The sequence below is a fragment of the Chlorocebus sabaeus genome, chromosome 11, assembly GCF_047675955.1.
Source record: "Chlorocebus sabaeus isolate Y175 chromosome 11, mChlSab1.0.hap1, whole genome shotgun sequence".
Lineage (NCBI taxonomy): Eukaryota > Metazoa > Chordata > Mammalia > Primates > Cercopithecidae > Chlorocebus > Chlorocebus sabaeus.
In genome coordinates, this window is record NC_132914.1 from 102,142,915 (window position 1) to 102,164,472 (window position 21,558).

General features: G+C 38.3%; 1 protein-coding gene across 3 annotated transcripts in view; it reads right to left on the reverse strand.

The window, feature by feature from the left end:
• Window positions 1–21,558, reverse strand: part of SLC41A2 (solute carrier family 41 member 2) — a 138,747-nt gene that overhangs the window by 97,471 nt on the left and 19,718 nt on the right. For 2 of the 3 annotated variants that reach the window (XM_008004493.3, XM_037996600.2), the window contains one exon: window positions 10,792–11,515. In XM_008004493.3, coding sequence (XP_008002684.1) covers window positions 10,792–11,346 — 555 coding nt within the window. In that variant the 5' untranslated portion in view covers window positions 11,347–11,515. Of the gene's footprint in view, window positions 1–10,791; window positions 11,516–14,731; window positions 14,901–21,558 lie in introns of all 3 variants that reach the window. The other variant, XM_073021050.1, reaches the window with a different exon arrangement.

Below are 21,558 nucleotides of genomic sequence, written 5' to 3' on the forward strand. Positions count from 1 at the left end.
ATCCTGGATGAGTCACGTATCTTTCTGATCTCAATTTCTTCATCCATTAAACGAAAATAATATCCGTCCTGTCTAGCCTTTCGAGAAATACCATGTATAAATGAAAAACAAACTTCTAATCTCCCCAACCAAAGGAAGAGACCCCCTTCTCAGCCAAGGGCATTCCAAAGCAAACCTGAAAAACTAGCTTAGGCCATGATGGGAAGGGGGTGGGTCAGACATGCCTCATTATATCCTCCTCCCTTTAAAACGCAGGCACAACTGACCAACATTAACATTAAAACAGAGATCTTAAGACTGACAAAATAGACTCTTGGTAGCAATGAGATACCAAATTCCAAACTGTCTCTAGTATAGCATCACATGACAGCAGAACCTGAATGAAACCAAAGTATCTCACCCCAAAATGTATTTCTTTGACATATTTTTTAAAGGCCCTGCAAAGTTGTCTCTTGTGTGGAAAATCTACATTCTGTAGCAAAACCTTTTCCCTTTTCAGGTCTTTTCCTAATCCAGGAGAGATTAAGAATCTGGCAACTTTTTAAGTCTGGTATGACCATCTATTCTCTCTGAAGCCTGCTACCTGGAGGCTTCATCTGCATAGTAAGAACCTTGGTCTCCACGACCCCTTATCTTAACCCACATATTCCTTTCTATTGATTCTACATCTTCAAATAATTTAGTTCTTTAAACCAATTGCCAATCAGAAAAGCTGTGAATACACCTATGACCTGGAAGCCCCCACTACATTTTGAATAATTACACAGTTCACGTAATCAGCGAGCATCTAACTTAACCCCATTCTCCTGAGCTCTGAAACTCTGAATCACTTTAAAAGATGCGGTTAGAGTTGGGAGTCAGCTGATATGTTGCTACCACCCACTCTACATCTACTTGTTACACAACCCTCATATTCCCTTATATTGATTGCAGGTCCCACATTCCTGAACCAAACCAATGTATAACTTACATGTATTGATTGATGTCTGCCTGTAACTTCTGTCCCCCTATAAATGTATAAAATCAAGATACAACCCGACCATATTGGGCACATGTTCTCCGTACCTCCTGAGGCTGTATCACAGGTCATGATCCATAACCCTGGCACAATAAACTTCTAAATTGAGATCTGTCTTGGATGCTTTTTGGTTTACATATGATAATAAAAATAACACATATTAAACTAACAGATATTAAAGAGACATATAAAGATATTAAAGATACAAATAGCTTAGTAACACAAAGTGACATTTTACCGGTGCTATTAAAAGGTGATTGTCTCAGTAAGAGATTTTATGAGCTAGGCATATTAACTTTATGTCAAAAAGTATCAAAAATACACGTCATAACTACCAGGACAGATGAGAAAAGTAAAACTTATTATCTATCAGATAAATGAAGGAAAATTTCAATTTGTTTCCAAACTTTCCCTAGGCTGTTCCAAATAGATGTAGAACTGGGGGACCTAAAGAGACCTCAGAAAATATTTATCAGATCAGTCTTCTGTAAAATCCTGGTTCAAAGAGTTCACAAGAGAAATCCCTCTAATTGGGTTCAAGCCAATTAAGGATGGGCCTAAAAAAGCACTGGGAGGGGGGGTTCAATGGCACCCCAGATTATTAGTCTTTAAAACTAACCATCAAACAATTTTGTCCATGTTTACAATGGGCTAATGATTCTGATGTGCTAGTGAAATATGTATCTTTCAAAGACATTAATAGCAATGATGAATAATAATAATAATAATAATAAATATGAATAATATCTAACATTCACCGATTGTTATGTTCCAGGCACTTTTCTTTAGACTCACTCACTTAATCTTCACAACAAACCTGACAGATAGGTTTGTTGTGAACCTATCAGAATACCTTTTACCTAGGTCATCATTTTATGACACCTGCTATGATACCGTGAAGCATATATTTGGTCTTCAACCCTGTTTCCTGGCATATATCTAAAATCGTTAGAATCTCCAAAGTGATGTCTTCGTGTATGCTGATTGATGACAGCTGGCAGTAGATGTAGAGTGGGTGGTAGCAACATATCAGCTGACTCCCAACTCTAACTTCAGGATGGGGACTGGTCACCAGAAAGACCAAGGCATGATTAGAGGACTGGGACTTTCAAACTAACCTCACCCACACAAACACCTTTGGGGCAGATGGAGGGACTGAAGGTTAAGTTGACCACTGATGACCAGTGGTTTAATCAGTCATGCCTACATAATGAAGCTTCATAAAAGTCCAAAAGGACTTGGTTTGGAGAGCTTCCACAAAGCTGAACATTTGGAAGTTCCTAGATGAGGGAACACACAGGGAGGGCATGAAAGCTCCGTGCTTCTGCCCCCATTTCTTCATCTGTATTCTTTATAATATCCTTAATGATAAACAGGTAAACATAAGTGTTTGCCTGAGTTCCGTGAGCTGCTTCAGCAGACCAATCAAACCCAAAGAGGAGATCATGGGAACCCCAGCTTGAAGCCAGTTGGTCAGAAATTCTGGAGGCCAGGACTTGCATTTGGTATCTCAAGAGGTGGACAGTCTTTTGGACTGAGCTCTCAACCTGTGGGATCTGACGCTACCTCTGGATAGATAATGTCAGAATTGAATTGGAGAACACTAATTCTGCATCAACCAGTGTCTGCTGCATAACTGACTGCTTGCTAATGTGTGGGGTAAAACCCCCACACATTTGGTCACAGAAGTCTTCTGTGTTGGTTGTTGCACCATGAAAGCATCACATGCCATCACGATTTAGACCTGCTAGAATGCACGCCTATAGGTTACTCCCTTTGGTTATTCTTTCCACATTCAATTCAAATGAAATACTTACGTGAGAATTACTATGAAATACTTAACACCCAAGCATTGGTGTGACAACAGTAAGAGCTATGAATTACTGATTTCCCACATTGTGTCAAAAAATTCTACATTATTTTCTCCATACTAGTGAGAAATAAAAATCCAAATCCCCCAAAACCAACTGAAAGAACCCCCTCACAGCCAAAAGGACCCCAGAGTAACCTTGAAAACTGAGTTATTGGCCAGGACAGCACGGGAGATCAACAACCACATCGCATTATACCCCTTCCCTTTTTAACTGCCATAATGCTTTCTTCCCTAAGGGCTAAACAAAAATCAACCTTTTCAAAAGACTCCACTGCTGATCTTGACTGCTTCCACCCTCTTTTGTAGTTTCAACAAAACAACTGACCAGCCCTCCTTCCTGATAAGAGACCACCGATCACAGAGTGGTTCTGGCCAGTCTACATGCAACTCATGAAGAAGTATGAAGTTCCACTGCACATGCACACGTCTCTCTTTTTACAAATATTCACATGACTCCTCTTACAGAATATTAAATATGTGGCCGGGCGCGGTGGCTCAAGCCTGTAATCCCAGCACTTTGGGAGGCCGAGGCGGGCGGATCACGAGGTCAGGAGATCGAAACCATCCTGGCTAACCCGGTGAAACCCCGTCTCTACTAAAAAATACAAAAAAAACCTAGCCGGGTGAGGTGGCAGGCGCCTGTAGTCCCAGCTGCTAGGGAGGCTGAGGCAGGAGAATGGCGTAAACCCGGGAGGCGGAGCTTGCAGTGAGCTGAGATCCGGCCACTGCACTCCAGCCTGGGTGACAGAGCGAGACTTCGCCTCAAAAAAAAAAAAAAAAAAAAAAAAGAATATTAAATATGTACGTTTGGCCACCCCACTCAGCATAAATTCCTATTTCCTTTTTTCCCTCCTTTGAAATGTCTGTTTCTGGCTTCTGACTAGAGGCTATGCTTCCCAGCCTGTCAGAATGGCCACCTTGCAGGCTGCAACCCTGTATGAGATATAAAGTTCTCCTTTCCAAATTTATGTACCTCATCATTCAAAAGTTAACACCAGGTCAGGCAGTGGTTCACGCCTGTAATCCCAACACTCCGGAAGGCCGAGGCAGATGGATCACTTGAGGTCAGGAACTCAAGACCAGCCTGGCCAATGTGGTGAAACCTCATCTCTGCAAAAATCAGCTGGCATGGTGGCACGTGCCTGTAATCCCAGCTCCTCGGGAGACTGAGGCAGGAGGATCGCCTGAACCCGGGAGGCAGAAGTTGCAGTGAGCTGAGATTGCACCATTGCACTCCAGTCCGGGTGACAGGGTGAGACTCTGTCACCAAAAAAAAAAAAAAAAAAAAAAAGTTGCCACCACCTGATGTGCTTGCAGAAGTTCCCAAACTTTCTCAGTTCATGGCATGCTTAGTATCTGAGAAATATTTTCATAGCATCCTTAGGACAAAAAGAATACCTAACAATCCTATGTATTAAGTAGTTAGGTCTGAACAACTTAATAAATATTTATTTCCTAACACTTTAGTAACCATTTGAGGAAATTATACAGGTAAACTGAAAGAAAAAAACAGTATTTTATGTCATTTTTTACAACCACAATTATTTACTAATGGGATATACGTATTATATTGGGCACTGCACAACTTCTCAAATGTTGGAATTGGAAACTGTCACCCTCATCTCCTGTTTTATATTGATTTTTGTGTAACTCTTGCTTTTTATCACAGTGCTACTGAAAACACAGTTTTGCAAAGACATATCATCCAAAGAAATGGAGTGTGATCTAATGTTGAAATGTTAAGCCACCTTGAGCCAGTAGTCTGCAATGCATCCAGGAGACATTGTGTCTCCCTCGAAAACTTAAAATATCCCACAGTAACCCTGGGGCGTCTTGACACACAACTGAGAACTACGAGAAGAGTGAGAAGAGCGAGAAGTAGTATGCACAGGTGTCAACAGCAAGGGCTCTAGAGTCAGATCACCTTCACTGAAATTCTGACTGTACAACGTACTGTGTGATTTGCGCAAAATTATGTTTTACTTTCTGCATCTAAAATATGGACATACTTGTACCACCTCAGAAGATTCTGCTCATGACTGTGCCTGCACATATTAATTAATTGAGTGTTTATTAGCTGTAAGACCAGGATGCATTATCAGTTAATTTTCCTGTCAAGAGGACATAATGCAGAAAATGTCCAGAGAGGGAATGCTGAGGCAGCTAGTGCCAAAAATAATGTTCACTTACTTACAAATTTCACCATGATCCAGTATGTGCTCTGGGGCTATGAACCTGCCCTAAAGTATGACTTCTTGTCATACCTAACTGTGCACGTGCATCAGTGCAGAAACTGAGGTATACATCTACAAGTCAAACATAATGTCAGATTACTTACATAAATACTAGACTTAACACCTAAAAATCTGTTTAAATCCACAAGAATAAACAAAAATGAAAATTAAAAATAATAAGTTGAAGAACACTTCTATAGACTCCTAACTTTAAAATGACAGAGAACATTTTTTAATTGGTAAAAGAAGGTTATGCAGTTAAAAAAAAAAACATACCCCAAATCCTTATATATGGAAAAAATTTTTATTGTCATTTAAACGTAGTTTGAAAATAAACCTATTCACTTTTAAACATACGACAAAATGACCAACTTCAATCATAATTATAGAAATACAAATGAAAAGGTGAAAAATTTTCATTGATGAGTTGGTAAAGATCAAAATGTTGGAAAATATACTTTTGCTAAAAGTATAAGGAAATAGGCACTCTTTTGCTCTGCTTGTGAAAACGTAAAGGTTTAACTTCTTTGGTGGAATCTGATAATACCTATCAAATGTAAAATGACCATAATTTTGACTCAGAATTCTACTTTTAGGAATTTGACCTATAAACAAACTTGCATATTAGTTCAAAAACACACCCATATAATAACTCTTCTTCATCACTGTTCATAACAGTCAAAGATTTGAGGTAATTAAAATCCCCTTCATAAGGTAACTTGGCAGATTAATTATGATACATCCTTATATAAGTGCATTATCTGTCTGGGAAGAATTTGGTAAATCTGTGTGTACCTACATTGAAAGAGCTCTAAGACAAATTAAGAAGATCAAAGTGAAGAGCTACATTATAGAGTGTTATTTGGTTTTTGTTTTTTAGAAAATACATATATTAATGCAAATACATGCATTGCATATCTGCTGAAGGAGATACAAAAAATAAAAATAAAACTGTCATTTCTACGGAAGGGCCCAGGGTAAGGGTGCATACCGCAGAGCAGAGACTTTTTTCTCCATCAGTTATTCTTTCATACTGCTTAAATATGCTTAACCAGGTACACATATTACTTTTTTTTTTTTTTTTTTTTTTTTTTGAGACGGAGTCTAGTTCTGTCACCCAGGCTGGAGTGCAGTGGCCGGATCTCAGCTCACTGCAAGCTCCGCCTCCCAGGTTTACGCCACTCTCCTGCCTCAGCCTCCCGAGTAGCTGGGACTACAGGCGCCTGCCACCTCACCCGGCTAGGTTTTTTTTGTATTTTTAGTAGAGACGGGGTTTCACCGTGTTAGCCAGGATGGTCTCGATCTCCCGACCTCGTGATCCGCCCGTCTCGGCCTCCCAAAGTGCCGGGACCACAGGCTTGAGCCACCGCGCCCGGCCACTTTTTTTTAATTAAACTTTTTATTCTGAAGTAATTGTAGACTCACATGCAATTATGAAAAACTAATACAGAGAGATCCCATGTAACCCTTACCCCGTTTTTCCCCAATGGTATCTTGCAAAACTACAGTACAATATCATAACCAAGATATTGGCCATCCTGGCTAACACAGTGAAACTCCGTCTCTACTTAAAAAAAAAAAGAAAAAAAATTAGCTGGGCATGGTGGCGGGCACCTGTAGTCCCAGCTACTAGGGAGACTGAGGCAGGAGAATGGTGTGAACCCAGGAGGCAGTGCTTGCAGTGAGCCAAGATCATACCACTGCACTCCAGCCTGGGCAACAGAGCAAGACTCCATCTCAAAAAAAAAAAAAAAAAAAATTAGTTGGTATAGTGTCACATGCCTGTGGTCACAACTACTCAGGAATTGAGGTGGGAGGATCACTTGAGCCCAGGAATTTGAAGCTGGGCTCCAGCCTGGGAGAAAGAAACCCTGTCTCTTAAAAAAATAAGAAGGAAGAAAAGAAACAAAGATTGTCTACAAGCTATAAAAAACTACCTTGAGAGACCAAAACTAATAATTATTCATATTCAAGAGGGAGTTGAGCAAGAGGAAGGGATAGAAAGCTTATTAAAGGAAATAAAAACTGAAAACTTTCCAAAACTTGAGAAAGCTATAAATATCCAGATACAGTAAGGTCAGAGAACACCAGATTTGACCCAAATAAGACTACCCCAAGGCATATAATAATAAAATCTCAAAAGTCAGAAAGAGAATCCTAAAAGCAGCAAGAGAAAAAGAAGAAATAACATAAAGGAGCTCTAGGTCATCTGGCAACAGACTTTTCAGCAGAAACCATACAGGCCAGAAGGAGGTGAAATAACATTTTCAAAATGCTGGGAAAAAAAAAAACCGCTACCATCCAAGAATACTATATTCAGCAAAGCTATCCTTCAAATATGAAGGAGAGAAAGTTTTTGCCAGACAAACAAAAGCTGGGAGCATTCAGCACCACTAGATTTGTCTTATAAGAAATACTAAAGGGAGTTCTTTGACCTGAAAGAAAAAAACACTAATGTGCAAAAAGAAAACATTTGAAGATATAAAATCCACTGGTAAAATTAAGTGCACAGCAAAACCAAGAATACTCTAATACTGTAATGAGGGTGTGCAATCTGCTCATAACTCTAGTATGAAGCCTAAAACACAAATCTATCAAAGACAATAATAGCTACAGCAACCTGTTAAGAAATAGGCAATATAAAAATGTGAAAATCGGAATAACAAAAGGTCAAAATGGAGGGGGCGGAGTTAAAGTGTAGTTTCTTAGTTTTTTTCTTTGTTTCTACTATTTTCTTTGTGATCTAAGATAAGCTGTCATCTCCTTAACATAACATTATAAGATTTTTTGTTAAGCATTATGGTAACCACAGTGTAAAAATCTATAACTTATTCACTAAAAATAAAAAGCAGCAAATTAAAATACGCAACTAGAGAAAAAACACAAAAGAATTACAGAGGAAGACAGTAAGAAAGGAAGAGTTACAAAACAGGTAGAAAATAAGCAACAAAATGTCAGTTGTAAGTCCTTACTTATCAGTAATAATACTGAATGTAAATTACTCAGTTCTCCAATAAAAAAGCATAGAGTGGCTAAATGGATAAAGAAATAAGACCCAGGTTTCTGCCTACAAGAAACCCACTTCAACTATAAAGACACACCTAGACTAGAGGTGAAGCAGTAGAAAAATATATACCATGCAACTAGAAACCAAGAAAAGAGCAAGAAGTAGCTATATTTATTCTAGATAGAATAGACTATAAATCAAAGACAGTAAAAGAGAAAGAGAGACCACTGTATAATGATAAAGGGGTCAATTCAGCAAGAAGACATATTTATATTATGTTTCTACAATGTTTAACATTATAAAGTCCTTAGGGCTAGCACTGTAAAAGTTCATAAAATCATAAAAGGAACTTTTTCCAATTACATGTGTGCTGCTCTCTCAGTATCAGGAAGTAAGTCAACATTACTCCAGATACACAATGAGCTATGTAAATATTCTGCTAAGCTGTACTCTAACACGTTAGTTCTATAGATGTTACCATTCTATAGTTAAATACTGAGTGTTTCTTCAGAATAACTGGTATCTCAAGAAAAAATCCCAACCAAAACCAGTTTATTTATTGTCGCAGTTGTGATACTACTATAAGAACTTACAACAATTATATTTCAAGTGAATGGAGGTTTGATATCTCTTTGGTATTATTATCTATTTAAAACTTTAATGTACTGCATTACAGTTCCTCTCATATACTTTCTCCAAATGATGGTGGAAAAATGTTTCTATGTACATTTTCCATTTAGATAAAAATATTACCTCTTGAATAGCATCTTAGAGTCACAAATAACCAGAGGTTCCTTAGTAGGGAAAAAACAATGAAAGATAAGAGCACATTACAGGATAATATGTCTAATACTTTCCCTTTCTATGACTGATAAACAAAAACTGACAGAATAAATTGTCAAATTTTGGCAATTTATTACTTTAGAAAGATAATTATATAGTAGGTATTTGGTAACCACAAGGCATTAAGAACACCTACAAATCTGCTAGACATGGTGGGTCACACCTGTAATCCCAGCACTTTGGGAGGCAGAGGCAGGCGGATCACTTGAGGTCAGGAGTTTGAGACCAGCCTAACCAACATAGTGAAACTCCATCTCTACTAAAAATACAAAAATTAGCGAGCCATGGTGGTATGAGCCTGTGGTCCCAGCTACTCAGGAGGCTGAGGCAGGAGAATCACTTGAACCTGGGAGGCAGAGGTTGCAGTGAGCCGTGATCATGCCACTGCACTCCAGCTTGGGCAACAAAGCTAGACTCCGCCTTAAAAACTAACAACAACAACAAAAAAAACGAGAATATCTACAAATCAATAAGTAGCACAAAAATTTTAAAAATAAAAGATACAAAAACAATTCACAGAAAAAGAATGGCCAATAAACATGACAATATGCTAAACATTAATAATAAAGAATGTTAATTAAAACATGATAACATTTTCCTGCCATTTGGCAAATATGAAAAAGATCAAGAAGACTCAATGTTGGCTGGGCACAGTGGTGTACACCTGTAAACGCTAGCACTTTGGAAGGCCAAGGTGGGAGGATTACTTGAGTCCAGGAGTTTGAGACCTGCCTGGGCAACACAGCAAGACCTTGTCCCTAAAAAAATTTTTTTTTTAATTAGTGAGGTGTAATGTGCCTGTAGTCCCAGCTACTCAAGAGGCTGAGGTGGGAGGGTCACTTGAGCCCAGGAGGTTGAGGGTGTAGTGAGCTGGGCCACACAGCGAGACCCTGTCTCAAAAAAAAAAGAAATAAAATAAATACCCAATGTTGATATGGACATGAAAAAATAAAAGTACTTATATTTTGACAGTAGGAGGATAAATTGGTACAAATTTTTTAGAATGCAACTTGACAGTATCTACAAAATTTTAAACACAGATATTAATACATACCCTAATATCCAATAATGCTGTTTTTAAATCTATCCTATGAAAATATTAGTATATGAATATATATCTTTATATTTATAAGGATAGTCATTACAGCACCAACAAGGAAGGAGGAGTAAGTAAATTTTGGTATATACATTCAATGGAATATCATGCACTCAGTTTAAAATGCAGAAAATGTTTGTGTACCAATTTGGAGAGATGTATTACTAAGCAATGAAAATAAGTTGCAGAAAAATATATATAACATTTTATTTTTATTTTTGAAAAAACTCTCTTATGTATATATGTAAGCACAGAAAAAAGTCTGCAAGTGTATACAACAAACACTTCACAATGGTAATCTCTGGAGAGGAGGAGAATTTTGATTTGGAGATAAGGAATAGGAGAAACTTCATGTTTTATTTAATACCTTCTAATGTTTGAATTCAATTTAATGAGTATATATTAACTTTTATTTTAAAAGTAAGAAAGTATTTAAATAAAACAATTTGGGAAGTTTTTCTTTTAACCAAGCTATTTTGGGGTCTGTAGAGAAGAGTTACTTTATAGTCAGAATAACTATTCTTTCAGAATTTCTAAAGGGGAAAAAGAAAAACTCCCACACAGAAATAGATTCTCTCCCAGAGTCAGCATCTGTTCACTTTACCAGGGATAAATTAAATCTAAAGTAAATGTTTGAGAGTAGTAACCTACAAAAAGCATTTTAAACAGAAATGGAATAACAAAAAAAGACAGTAAAGTTAAAGGAAGACGAAAACCCACCTGTACTATATCCAGTACCATGCCAGCTGAAACTGTTCCAAAACCAGCTAACAAAAAGGGCACAAGTATTTGCAATGCCATGATGCCACTGGATTCCTTTGGTAATTTTGGGGTCACTTCTACAATAGCATCTTCATCACCATCACTAGATATATCTTCATCTTGTAACATGGCAGTGGTTTCTGAAGTCTCCCTTCCATCACAGTAATTATAATTGGCATAGTCATCATACTTTTGGCTGCAGCTTGATGATGCGTGCCCATTATTGGCATGAAAAGACTGCTCTGAGAAACTGTGATACTCCATGTTTTGCTCAGATCTATTACTAAAAGTCTGTACTGCAGTTGATAATCCATCTTGCCAAATGCCGTTTGCTTTTTTGTGCCTGTCTTCTTGGTTTTTCTGGTAAATTACCGGAACCATACTCAAGAGTAAATTTAAAAACTTGTCAGATTGAATTGTGTTTAAACGTAAAGTCCAATCTACAAAACCTCCTCCATTACTTGAACCACCACTTGTTTTATCGGTAATAGATCTTCCTTTACTATTAGTCATATTGTCATCGCAAAAGACCCTGTACTCCCCTCAGATCTCAAGCTTCGTGGACCACAGCAGATGAATCAGAATCACACGAACACTGGTTTAAATTAAGTTGTTGACTTCATTGTGTAGAAAATATTTCCACTAATAAAAGATGTTCAGATGTTCCACAGAAGGACTGGATCTGGAAAAACAAATAATTTCTAAAAATCAGATAAACAAGATAGTTTCAGCATCAAGATAGATACTTAAATTCTTACAAAGGTATTAAACACACACATTCTTAAACCAACCCTAAGGTACTGATACTATACTTTGTGGGCTTCAAACATAATTGCTTTGTGCCAACTTTTTTGTGTACAGAAATACAATACAGAGCTATTTTTGTGCTCAGTCTTGGTTAAAAGTATTTCTTATCTTTGCATACTTTCTGTGATCAATATCCACGTAAGGTCTTCAACTGCCTCTGAAATCCCACAGTGGACAAATGTTTTAAATAAAGTAATAGCTTTTATTACTATTGCAAGGACTCAGAATCAAATTGCTACACTCTTTGCATATGTCAGTACACTACAAAAGTAAGATATATGGCATTATACTTTAAACATTAAATAATAAACCATATTACTTTACTTACAATATAATATACATTTTATTATTAAGACATGAAGAGACAAGGATGATGTTTACTATAAAAACACTTGGTAGGTATCCTGAATACTATATAGGGCATTTATTTCACATATAAAATGAGGCTGGAGTCATATTTGTACTTCTGAGGTATAAAAACTCATTATAATTGATTTAGGAATATAATCCTTCTTTCATTTAGGAATAACAAAACTAAAAAGAAATTACAAATATTCATTTAAACCTCCATTTGCAAGCCAGCCAGAAGAAAGCTTGTAATGCACTTATTTATGCCCTGCTCTGTCCATTAATGGTTCTCAGTCTGCTCTGGCCCATAATCCCAGGGTAGGCCCCTGACTGGCTGGCCATTCAGTGACTAGAGTCTTTTTGAAGACTTTGAACTGAGAGACACGAACACATAACTGCGGCACATCAAAGAGTGATGGGCACTGAAGCTGCAAGGTCACCCACCACCTGACCAGGGAGACAGCCTGACAATTGCTGCCATAGCTGGCAAGGCTTCCAAGCTATCAGGTGTTTCTCAGAAACACCTAGACCTGTCTTATACTTCCAAGAGTATCCAAGACCAAAAAAATGGCACCGATTTGATAAGGGATGGGTGGCCCCAACACCTAACTGGACTGCAATTCTGCCAAGCTAGACTGAGAATTGTTGCCGCTACTGTTGCTTTTAATGAAAACTACTATATTCCTTAGTATTTGTTTCTAACGTGTTAGAATATCCAGCTCCTCTCTGGATAGGAAGATCAACAGCAAGGAGTGGCAAAGGGAGAAAGAGAAGGGGCTATGTAGGACATAAGTGAGTGCTAGGGCCTGGCTCATCAATTCTATCACTCACTCACTTTCCTTTCCTCTCTCTTGTGATTATGGAGAGGTCTCGGATCTGGGAATTCCTTCCGGGGAACATTCTTAAAATATAGATTCCAGGACACCAGACCTACTGACTCAGAATGTCTGTGTTTGAGGCCCATAAATTTTTTATTTTTAACTTCTGCATGTGATGATTATGGTGCAGACTTCCTGTGGACTTGAACTGAGACTCTGATGAGTAGATTAAGCACTAGTTCCCATTTTTGTCACTTATAGGCTGGCCAGTATACAGAGAAAGTTGGTGTTTAAAGAAAATCAGATTTGGCCGGGCGCAGTGGCTCACGCCTATAATCCCGGCACTTTGGGAGGCGGAGGTGGACGGATCACGAGGTCAGGAGATCAAGACCATCCTGGTTAACACGGTGAAACCCTGTCTCTGCTAAAAATACAAAAAAATTAGCCGGGCGAGGTGGCGGGCACCTGTAGTCCCAGCTACTAGGGAGGCTGAGGCAGGAGAATGGTGTGAACGGGGGAGGTGGAGCTTGCAGTAAGCCAAGATGGTGCCACTACACTCCAGTCTGGGAGACAGAGCAAGACTATCACGAAAAAAAGAAAAAAGAAAATCAGATTAATGAAATCAATGGCCAGAGTGAAGCAGAGATGAAATCCTGTAGTCCCAGAAAGAGAGAAAAGGGCAGAGAGCCTTCCAGGTAATGAAAGGCTGAGCTATATATCTGGAACTTAGGAGATCCCCTGCAGCCTTACATGAGTTAGATTGAGTGCGTGTCTGTTCCTTCAACTCATCTACCTTTTTAAAAAGTAGTGAGTATTTCACTGCCCCAGTAGATCTTTAATCAAATAAAATGCAAAACAAACCCCAAAGGTATTGAGCTATAAGACAGTTCTATTCCACAGGAGGACCAGTGATAGGAAACTTCTTCCTCCTGATGCAGAATTTTCAGGATGATCAAAATGGAAATGCAGAGAAATGTAGGTAAACAAGAAAGAGAGACGACAGTGTCACCATTCAGCCATTCTAAAGTTCAGAAAGCTCAAAATCTGTGCTTTGAAAACCTGACCAACTATCAAAACTAGGTAGAAAAATGGAGAGAAGAGAAAGAAAACAAGGGGGAATTTCCCAAGACCAGTCATCTCAGAATTTCCCAAGATCAGTCATCTCTCAGAATATGTGCAAATGTGGCTAAGCACGTAGTCAACACTGAGCGGGCCCGTGGGATCCAGATGATCCAGGTCATACTTTTGCTCCTAGTATTCTTACTTCAGTATAAGCTATTCAGAAGTTTAGATGGAGAGATGGATACTCAACCAAGGATACCATACACAGAGACCATCCAAATGTGTACAAAATTAAAAACAGAGTGCCTCCTGGAAAAAGGAAGCCCTGTAAGTGGAGCTCTGGGCTGGATTTTAGCCCACGCTCTGTCCCCTCAGCAAGCTCCTTCATGCAGTGCAGAATCTGCACAACCTTACACATCAGAATAGGTAGTTGGGTAAAATATGAAACTGTCCACACATATGGTGGACAGATATTTTTTGTTGTTTGCTCAGCATCTTTTCCCAATTCCTTTAGCTAATGTTATCTCCATTAGCTATGGTAAATCCATTTCCCTATTCCATGAGATTCTAGTAGGTATATCAATCACAGTACCCTACCCTGCAGACCACAATAATGTCAAGTGGCTCAAGGAGGATCTAAGTCCCTTCCTGGAATTTTATATATTTGCTGCTTACTATTTCCTGAATGCCTACTAGATGCTGGGGCTACAGTAATGAAATAAATAGGTACACTTACTGCTCTGATGGATTTTACCTTGCAGTTGGAAGGAAAAACAATAATCAGGTAAGCAATTAAATAAAGGAGATAATTTGTGATAAAGGCTATAGGAAACAGTTGATTAAACAAACAACAAATGACTTACAGGGCTATTTCAGAGGGGAAGGCCTTTGCGGGAAGAAAGTTCTCATTTTCCTTTAGAATGACTTAATTCTGAAACTTTCTGTCACTATGTCTTCCTCCTCACAAAGCTCCCTCTACCACCACCACCATCACCACCACTTGGAAGAAAGCCATCTACATGAGAAGAGGACCTACAGAAAGAGGGAATCAGAGCTGAGGTAATGAGAGAGTCCTGACAACATAATTAGAATCTCTATACCATTTAGTTAAAACCCACTCCACTCCTGTTCTTCCCAACTATAGGCCAATAAATCTCCTTCATTGCTTAAGCTACTCTGAGTCATGTTTCTGTCCTAACAGCTGGGTTTTTTTTCTGTTTTTAAATAACGCAGTTTGAAAGTGCCAGGAATGACCTTGATACAAGTATATGCCACAGACCACATATCACCATCATGCATTGAGGAAAATGTGGGCTTTTTAAAATGTTATCCTTCTTTTTATCTGGTTAATGAATAATTATCAGTTATTTCAATGCTTGCTTATTGACAAGGTCTATTATCTCCTTAAGGATTCCTTAAACTTTCTTCCTTTAACTAAATAAATCACCTATTATAAACTCTTCTTGCTGAATAATGAATTACAATCAAAATAGCTTTGTTTGTAATCCTAAGCAAAAAGAACAAATTTGGAGGCATCACATTACCTGTCTTCAAACTACACTATAAGGATATAGTAGGCAGGGTGCAGTGGCTCATGCCTGCAATCCCAGCATTTTGGGAGGCCGAGTCAGGAGAACTACTTGAGCTCAGAAGTTGGAGACCAGCTTGAGCAACAAGGCAAAACCTTGTCTCTACAAAAAATACAAAAATTAGCTGGGCGTGATGGTGTGCACCTGTAGTCCCAGCTACATGGAAGGCTGAGGTGGGAGAAGCACTGGAGCCCTGGAGGTCAAAGCTGCAGTGAGCTGTAATTGCCTCATTGGTCTCCAGCCTGGGTGACACAGTGAGACTTTGTCTCAAAAAGAAGAAGAAAAAAAAGATATAGTAACCAAAACAGCATGATACTGGTATAAAAGTAGATATATAGACCAAAGGAAGAGAATAAAGAACCCAAAAATAAAGCCAAATACAACCAACTGATATTCAAGAAGCACACAAAAACATAAATTGGGAAAAGGACATTCTGTTCAATAAACAGTGCTGAGAAAATTAGCCACATGTAGAAGAATGAAACTGGATCCCTCTCTCTCACCATATACAAAAATTAACTCCAAATGGATTAAAGACTTAAATCTAATACCTAAAGCCATAAAAATTCTAGAAGAAAACCTAGGAAAAAACTCTTCTGGACATTCGTGTAGGCAAAGAACTTATGGCCAAGACCCCTAAAAGCAAATGCAATAAAAATAAATAAATAAATGAGAAATAATTGAATGAAAAAGCTTTTGCAGAGCCAAAGAAACAATCACCAGAGTAAACACAACCTACAGAATGGGAGAAAACATTTGCAAATTATGCAGCCCACAAAGGACTAATATCCAGGATCTACAAGGAAGTCAAATCAGCAAGAAAAAAACAAACGATCCCATCAGAAAGTAGGTAAATGACATGAATAGACACTTCTCAAAAGAAGACATACAAATGGCCAACAAACATATTTAAAAAGTGCTCAAAATCACTAATCATCAGGGAAATGCAAATTAAAACCACAATGAAATGCCACCTAACCCCAGCCAAAACTGCCACTATTAAAGTGTCAATAAACAATAGATGTTATCACGGATGTGGTGAAAAGAGAATGTTTACATACTGCTGGTGGGAATGTAAATTTGTACAGCCTCTATGGAAAATAGCATGGAGAGTTCTTAAAGAACTAAAAGTGGATCTACCACCATTCGATTCAGCAATCCCACTACTGGGTATCTACCCAAAGGAAAAGAAGTCATCAAATCAAAAAGACACCTGCACACATATGTTTATCTGTTTATTACAGCACAACTCACAACTGCAAAGATACAGAACCAACCTAAGTGCCCATCAATGAATTAGTGGATAAAGAAAATAAATATAAATATAAATATATATATATATATACACACACACACACACACACACACACCCCATGAAATACTGCTCAGTCATAAAAAAAGAACAAAATAATGTCTTTTGCAGCAACTTGGATGGAGCTAGAGGCCATTATTCTAAGTGACGTAACTCAGGAATGGAAAACCAACTACTGCATGTTCTTAGTTTTAAGTAGGAGCTGAGCTATGGGTATGCAAACGGGTATAATGGACACTGGAGACTCAAAAAGGGGGAGGGTGGGAAGAGGGTAAAGGACAAAAACTACCTGTTGGGTACAATGCATACTACTTGGGTGATGGGTGCACTAAAATCCCAGACTTCACCACTATACAATTCATCCATGTAGCCCAAAACTACTTGTACTTGTAAAGCTACTTTAAAAAAAAAAAAAATTGGTTAAGTTTTATGGTCGATTTAAAATGGGCATTGTGCATATATACCACAAAATTAAAATCATTTGTTCTGTATTTGTTATCCATCAATCCATCGATGAATGGGAAAAAAATAAACTAAAAAATAAATAAAATTGGGCAGTTTCCACTGGCTTTAATGTGCTTAAAGAGTGTCATTGAGATATTTACCTCTAGCTACTTTAATAAGTTATACTAATCCAATAGTAGCATAGTTGGGAAGAACCAGTGTCTTTAGAACTCCTAGTATTCTTACTTCAGTAAAGCTATTCAGACACTTAAATGGCTTAGGTTTAAATTCTGGACTTTCTTTGTAAACTATAAAGCAACAAATGCTTAGAAGAACAGACAAACAGCCAATATTTGTACAAGAGAGATGTTTAGAGAAAAAAAAAAAGAGCATCTACAACAGGTACAGAAAGTAGAGTGGTTAAAATCGTGGCTTGGGATTCTATCTGCACTCCCATGTTCATTTCGGTATTGTTCACAATATCCAAGATATGGAAGCAATCTAAGTGTTCATCAACAGACGAATCGATAAATACAATGTGGTTTATAAACTACAATGAAATACTATTCAGCTTTAAAAGTAAGAAAATTCTGTAATTCTTGACAACATGGGTGGAACCAGAGGACATTACGCTAATTGAAATAAGCTAGGCACAGAAAGAAAAATATTGTACTTATGTGGAATCTGAAAAAGTTGATATCTTAAAAACAGAGAGTAGACAGGTGGTTACAATGGGTGGTGGGGAGGAGGAGGAATGGGGAAAGGAAAGTTGTTGATCAAAGGGTATAAAGTTTTAGTTACTGGGAGAGACAGTTTTTGGTTTTTTGTTTGTTTTGAGACGGAATTTCATTCTTGTTGCCCAAGCTGGAGTGCAATGGTGCAATCTTAGCCCACTGCAACCTCCACCTCCTGGGTTCAAGCAATTCTCCTGCCTCAGCTTCCTGAGTAGCTGGGATTACAGGGGCATGCCACCATGCCAGGCTAATTTTTTGTATTTTTAGTAGAAATGGGGTTTCACCATGTTAGCCAGGATGGTCTCAAACTCCTGACGTCAGGTGATCCGCCCTCCTCAGCCTTCCAAAGAGCTGGAATTACAGGCATGAGTCACCGCGCCTGGCCTGGAAGAGTAAGTTTTGGTGATCTATTGCACTGTATGTCACTGTATGTTGACCACAGTTAATAATGTATTCTACGTTTCAAAATGCCAAAAAAAAAAAAAAATAGATTTTCAATATTCTCACCACATACACAAAAAAATGATGTCAGTGAGGTGATGTATATGTCAATTATCTTGATTGAATATTTTCTATAATGTATACATAGATCAAAATATCACATTACATATCATATATAGTTATTACTTATTAAAAATAAATAAAATTTAAGAATTATCTAAATTGCTCATGTACTGTCAATAAAAAGATGAAGCATGATTCAAAAATCTTAGATTCAATTGGATGTAACAAATGTTATTTACTGGTCTTGTTCCAAAGACTCTTTAGGTGCTATGGGCAGACAACACAAAGGCCACTCTGACCACGGTTATATACTGCATAACATTTTGGTCAAGGATGGACCAAATATATTATGGTGGTCCCATAAAATTATAATGGAACTCAAAAATTCCTATTGCCAGCCTGGGCGCAGTAGCTCATGCCTGTAATTCCAGCATTTTAGGAGGCCGTGCTGGGCGGATCACTTGAGGCCAGGAGTTTGAGACCAGCCTGGCCAACATGGCGAAACCCTGTCTCTAGTAAAAATACAAAAATCAGCTGGGCGTGAAGGCACATGCCTGTAATCCCAGCTACTCGGGAGGTTGAACCATGAGAATTGGTTGAACTTAGGAGGCAGAGGTTGCAGTGAGCCAAGATCGTACCACTGCACTCCAGCCTAGGCAACAGAGCGAGACTCTGTCTCAAAAAAAAAAAAAAAAAATTCCTGTTGCCTAGTGACATCGAAGTTGTCAAAATGTATGTCATAGCATGAGGCCTTAGCCACATGTTTGTGGTGATGCTGGGATAAATAAACCTACTGTGCTGCCAGTCATATAAAAGTATAACGCAGACAGTTACGTATATACAGTACATAATATTTGCCAATAATAATAAATAATGGTTCTGTTACTGGTTTATGTATTTACTATACTATACCTTTTATATTATTTTAGCATGTATATCTGCTCCTCTGTGTGCTACTGGCCCAGAAAACCTTGCAGTGGGGCAAGATGGAAGGTGGAAGACAGTGATAGTGATGTTATTGACCCTATGGAGGCCTATGCTAAGGTGTGTGTGTATTAGTCCATTTTCATGCTACTGACAAAGACATACCCAAGACTGGGCAATCTACAAAAGAAAGAGGTTTAGTTGGACTCACGTGGCTGGGGAGGCCTCACAATCATGGCAGAAGGCAAGGAGGAGGAAGTCACATCTTACATGGATGGTGGCAGGCAAAGAGAGAGCTTGTACAGGGCAATTCCCATTTTTGAAAAACCATCAGACTTCGTGAGACCCATTCACTCTCATCAGAATGGGGCAGGAAAGACCCGCCCCCATAATTCAGTCGCCTCCCACTGGGTCCCTCCCACAACACGTAGGAATTATGGGAGCGACAAGATGAGATTTGGCTGGGGACACAGAGCCAAACTGTATCAGTGTGTGTCTTAGATTTTAATTAAAAAGTTTTAAAAAGTAAAAGAAAAAAACAAAAATTGAAAAAAGTATACAGAATAAAGAAACAAAGAAGGAAAATATTTTGTGCAGCTGTACAATGTGTGTGTGTTTTAAGCTAAATATTATTACAAAAGAGTCGATATTTTTAATATTTAAGGTTTATAAAGTAGAAATGTTACAGGCTGGGTGCAGTGGCTCATGCCTGTAATCCCAACACTTTGGGAGGCCAGGGTAGGAGTTTTCCTTGAGCCCAGGAGTTCAAGATTACAGTGAGCTACGATTGTGCACTGCACCCCAGTGGATGACACAGCAAGACACTGCCTCTAAACAATTATTTAAATCAAAATTCAAACAATGAAAAATTAAAAGTTACAGTAAGCTAGAGTTAGTTTAATATCAACAAAGAAAACTATTTTTGTATATTTTATGTAGCCTAAGTGTGTTTATAAAGTCTACAGTAGTGCACAGTAATGTCCTGGCCCTTCACATTCACTCACCCCTCACTTACTGACTCACCCAGAGCAAATTCCAGTACTGAAAACTCCATTCATGGTAAGTACCCTATACAGGTATATCATTTTTTATTTTTTTATACTGTGTTTTGACTATACATTTTCTATTTTTAGATACACAAATACCATTGTGTAACAACAGGCTTGTACAGCACGTTACTGTACAGTAGCCTAGGAGCAACAGGCCATACCATACAGCCTTGGTGTGTTTGTGTGAGCATACTCTATGATCACGCAGCGACGAAATGCATCTAACAACACGTTTCTCAGAATTTATTCCCATCGGTAAGCCCTTCATGAAGGGATGCATGACTGTATTTAGTGCCTTAGATTCTTGGTATCAAAGTGTGGTCTTGCGTCCAATGGCCTGGCATCAACTGGGAGACTAAGAAATGCAGGACCTCAGTCAGCTCTCATCCCAACTCAACCTCCTGAATAGAAATCTGCACTTTAAATGGTATCCCAAAGGATTTGTGTTACTTTGAGAAGCACCTCCTAATACATTCAAAAAGGAATCTGATTTATACCTAATATACCAGACATCTGATATTATCAGGCTTTCAAGCATGAACAAGGATGTAAGCAGTGGTAAAGCACACAGCCCTACTTGTGCAAGTATAAACTGCCAAAGCCACTTTGGAAAACAATTTGACATTATCTACCGAAACTGAGAGGCATGTGCCCCACAATCCAGCATTTCCATCCTTAAATCCCTGCCCTAAGGAAATTCACACTGCACACCGGAAGACACATGAAAGAATGTTCTTGGTAGCATTATTCATACTAGAAAAAAAAAGGAATTAATCTATGAGAAAGGATAAATTGTGGCATATCAATACAACGGAATATAAAAATAAGGTTATGATAAACACACATTTCAAGAGAGTGCTTACATTTGGTGAAGTGATACAAAAGCACCCAGGAGGTTCCAAAGGTATTGGTTATATTTTTTAAGTTTGGTGGTGGGTACCTAGTGCTTATTATTGTTTTTCAAATTGGGCATATACAAGACTGCTTCAATGTGATTGATACTGTGATGGATGTTATTATTACTCCCCATTACTGCTCCCCTCCTACAGGAGGATTCTTGTCCCTACCTGTTGCCATGTTATTTGCAGAGACTATAGGAGAATTATACTCCCTCATCTGTAATAGCATCAGGTT